Below are 1,447 nucleotides of genomic sequence, written 5' to 3'. Positions count from 1 at the left end.
TAGTTCCTTTTTAGCGTTATTAGCTCTGACTCTGAGGACTGATCTAGGAGTGAGTGTCTTGACCCTGTCCTGGGTTTGTATATTACCTATTCGATGTTCACCAATGCAGCCTCCAGCGGACCTGACTGACATTATATCGCGACCGACATATCTAAAATATCGTCTCGATCGTCTCGATATGTATAGTAAATATGTCGTTTGCCCAAATGTCGGCGTCGATATTCTTTATTATCTATTACTCGTGATGTTTACGAGAAATTATGAATCCGGAGATTCTGTACTATAAATAGGTATTGTCTATGATTGGTTGCCATGGCATCTGTTGTTTTCCACTATTTTTATAATAAAAAAGAGTGAATTCAAACATGAAAATATTTATGTGTGTAACTGTGTATGTAAATAAATAGAGCTTTTACCTTTTAGAAATTTATAGTGTGGATAAAGTATATGAGATTCATGACCGTCCAAGATAGCCAAGTTTTTGCTACATCGTGCACTTGTTCGGAAACACAATCATCCATACATGTGCATACACACTTGTGCACACATGTTCTGCTCATTAGATGATGGCGACGGGAGCTTCTTCTGACTTTGAGGAGAAAAGGGCACGACTTGCAGCCTTGAGAGAAAAGATTGATAGAAACCAAATAACCCCTAATATTGGTCTTGCAAATAGAGGTACTACGATTATACCCGATTTGAATAATATAAAGACACTTGGAAGTAGTCTAGATAGTTTGTCACGTACAAAATCTAGTGATCCCAATTTGTTAAGAAATCAAAGCTCGAACGAACAAACACAGCAGAGTGTTTATGATAAAAACAGACGGCAAGAACAACAGCAGAGGGAATATATAGATCGACAACGACAGCAGCAGCAGTTGTATGACCAATACCAACAACACCAAAGCCAAAACTACATTCAAACCAGTTTGTATCAACAACAACAACAGCAATACAATCAACAACACCGCGTACCACAGGCACAACAACAACAACAACAGCAACCCCGTAAAAGTAGCAGTAATACACAGCTGTATTCCAATATGAATCCCATGCAGTCGCAGAAACAACAATACCTGCAGAAGGCACAGGCACAGTTAGGTTATCAGACCAGAGATCCAAGTAGTGGCAGTGTAGGTGCATCCTTGCACGCAGGAAGTCAGGGCGGACAACTGTACCAGCAAGGTATGTCTTACGATATCTAACTTTAGTCTTAAATGCATGGCATATTTCTGTTGGAGATATACGATGAATTAATCCGTCAAGAAGGTTGTTTGTTTTTATTCAGTGCACTGTGTAAATGCATAGAAAGTCTATCGAAAATCAACAATGCATTCAAGAGTAGGCATACTATATATATATATATATATATATCTATATATATCTATATATATATGTCAATATCAATATTAAAATTTATATACACACACACACACATACAGAC

General features: G+C 37.7%; 1 protein-coding gene across 1 annotated transcript; it reads left to right on the top strand.

The window, feature by feature from the left end:
* Nucleotides 1-443: 443 nt before the first annotated feature.
* On the top strand, nucleotides 444-1,208 carry SARC_16109 (hypothetical protein; the record flags this gene model as incomplete). The annotated part of the gene is made up of 1 exon (XM_014289780.1): nucleotides 444-1,208. Exon 1 carries the CDS (start codon nucleotides 564-566, stop codon nucleotides 1,206-1,208), a length of 645 nt encoding a protein of 214 aa, XP_014145255.1. The 5' UTR covers nucleotides 444-563.
* Between the last annotated feature and the right edge of the window lie 239 nt (nucleotides 1,209-1,447).

Source organism: Sphaeroforma arctica, assembly GCF_001186125.1.
Source record: "Sphaeroforma arctica JP610 unplaced genomic scaffold supercont1.7358, whole genome shotgun sequence".
NCBI classification, from domain to species: Eukaryota; class Ichthyosporea; order Ichthyophonida; genus Sphaeroforma; species Sphaeroforma arctica.
This window is presented reverse-complemented; position numbering and strand designations above follow the sequence as displayed.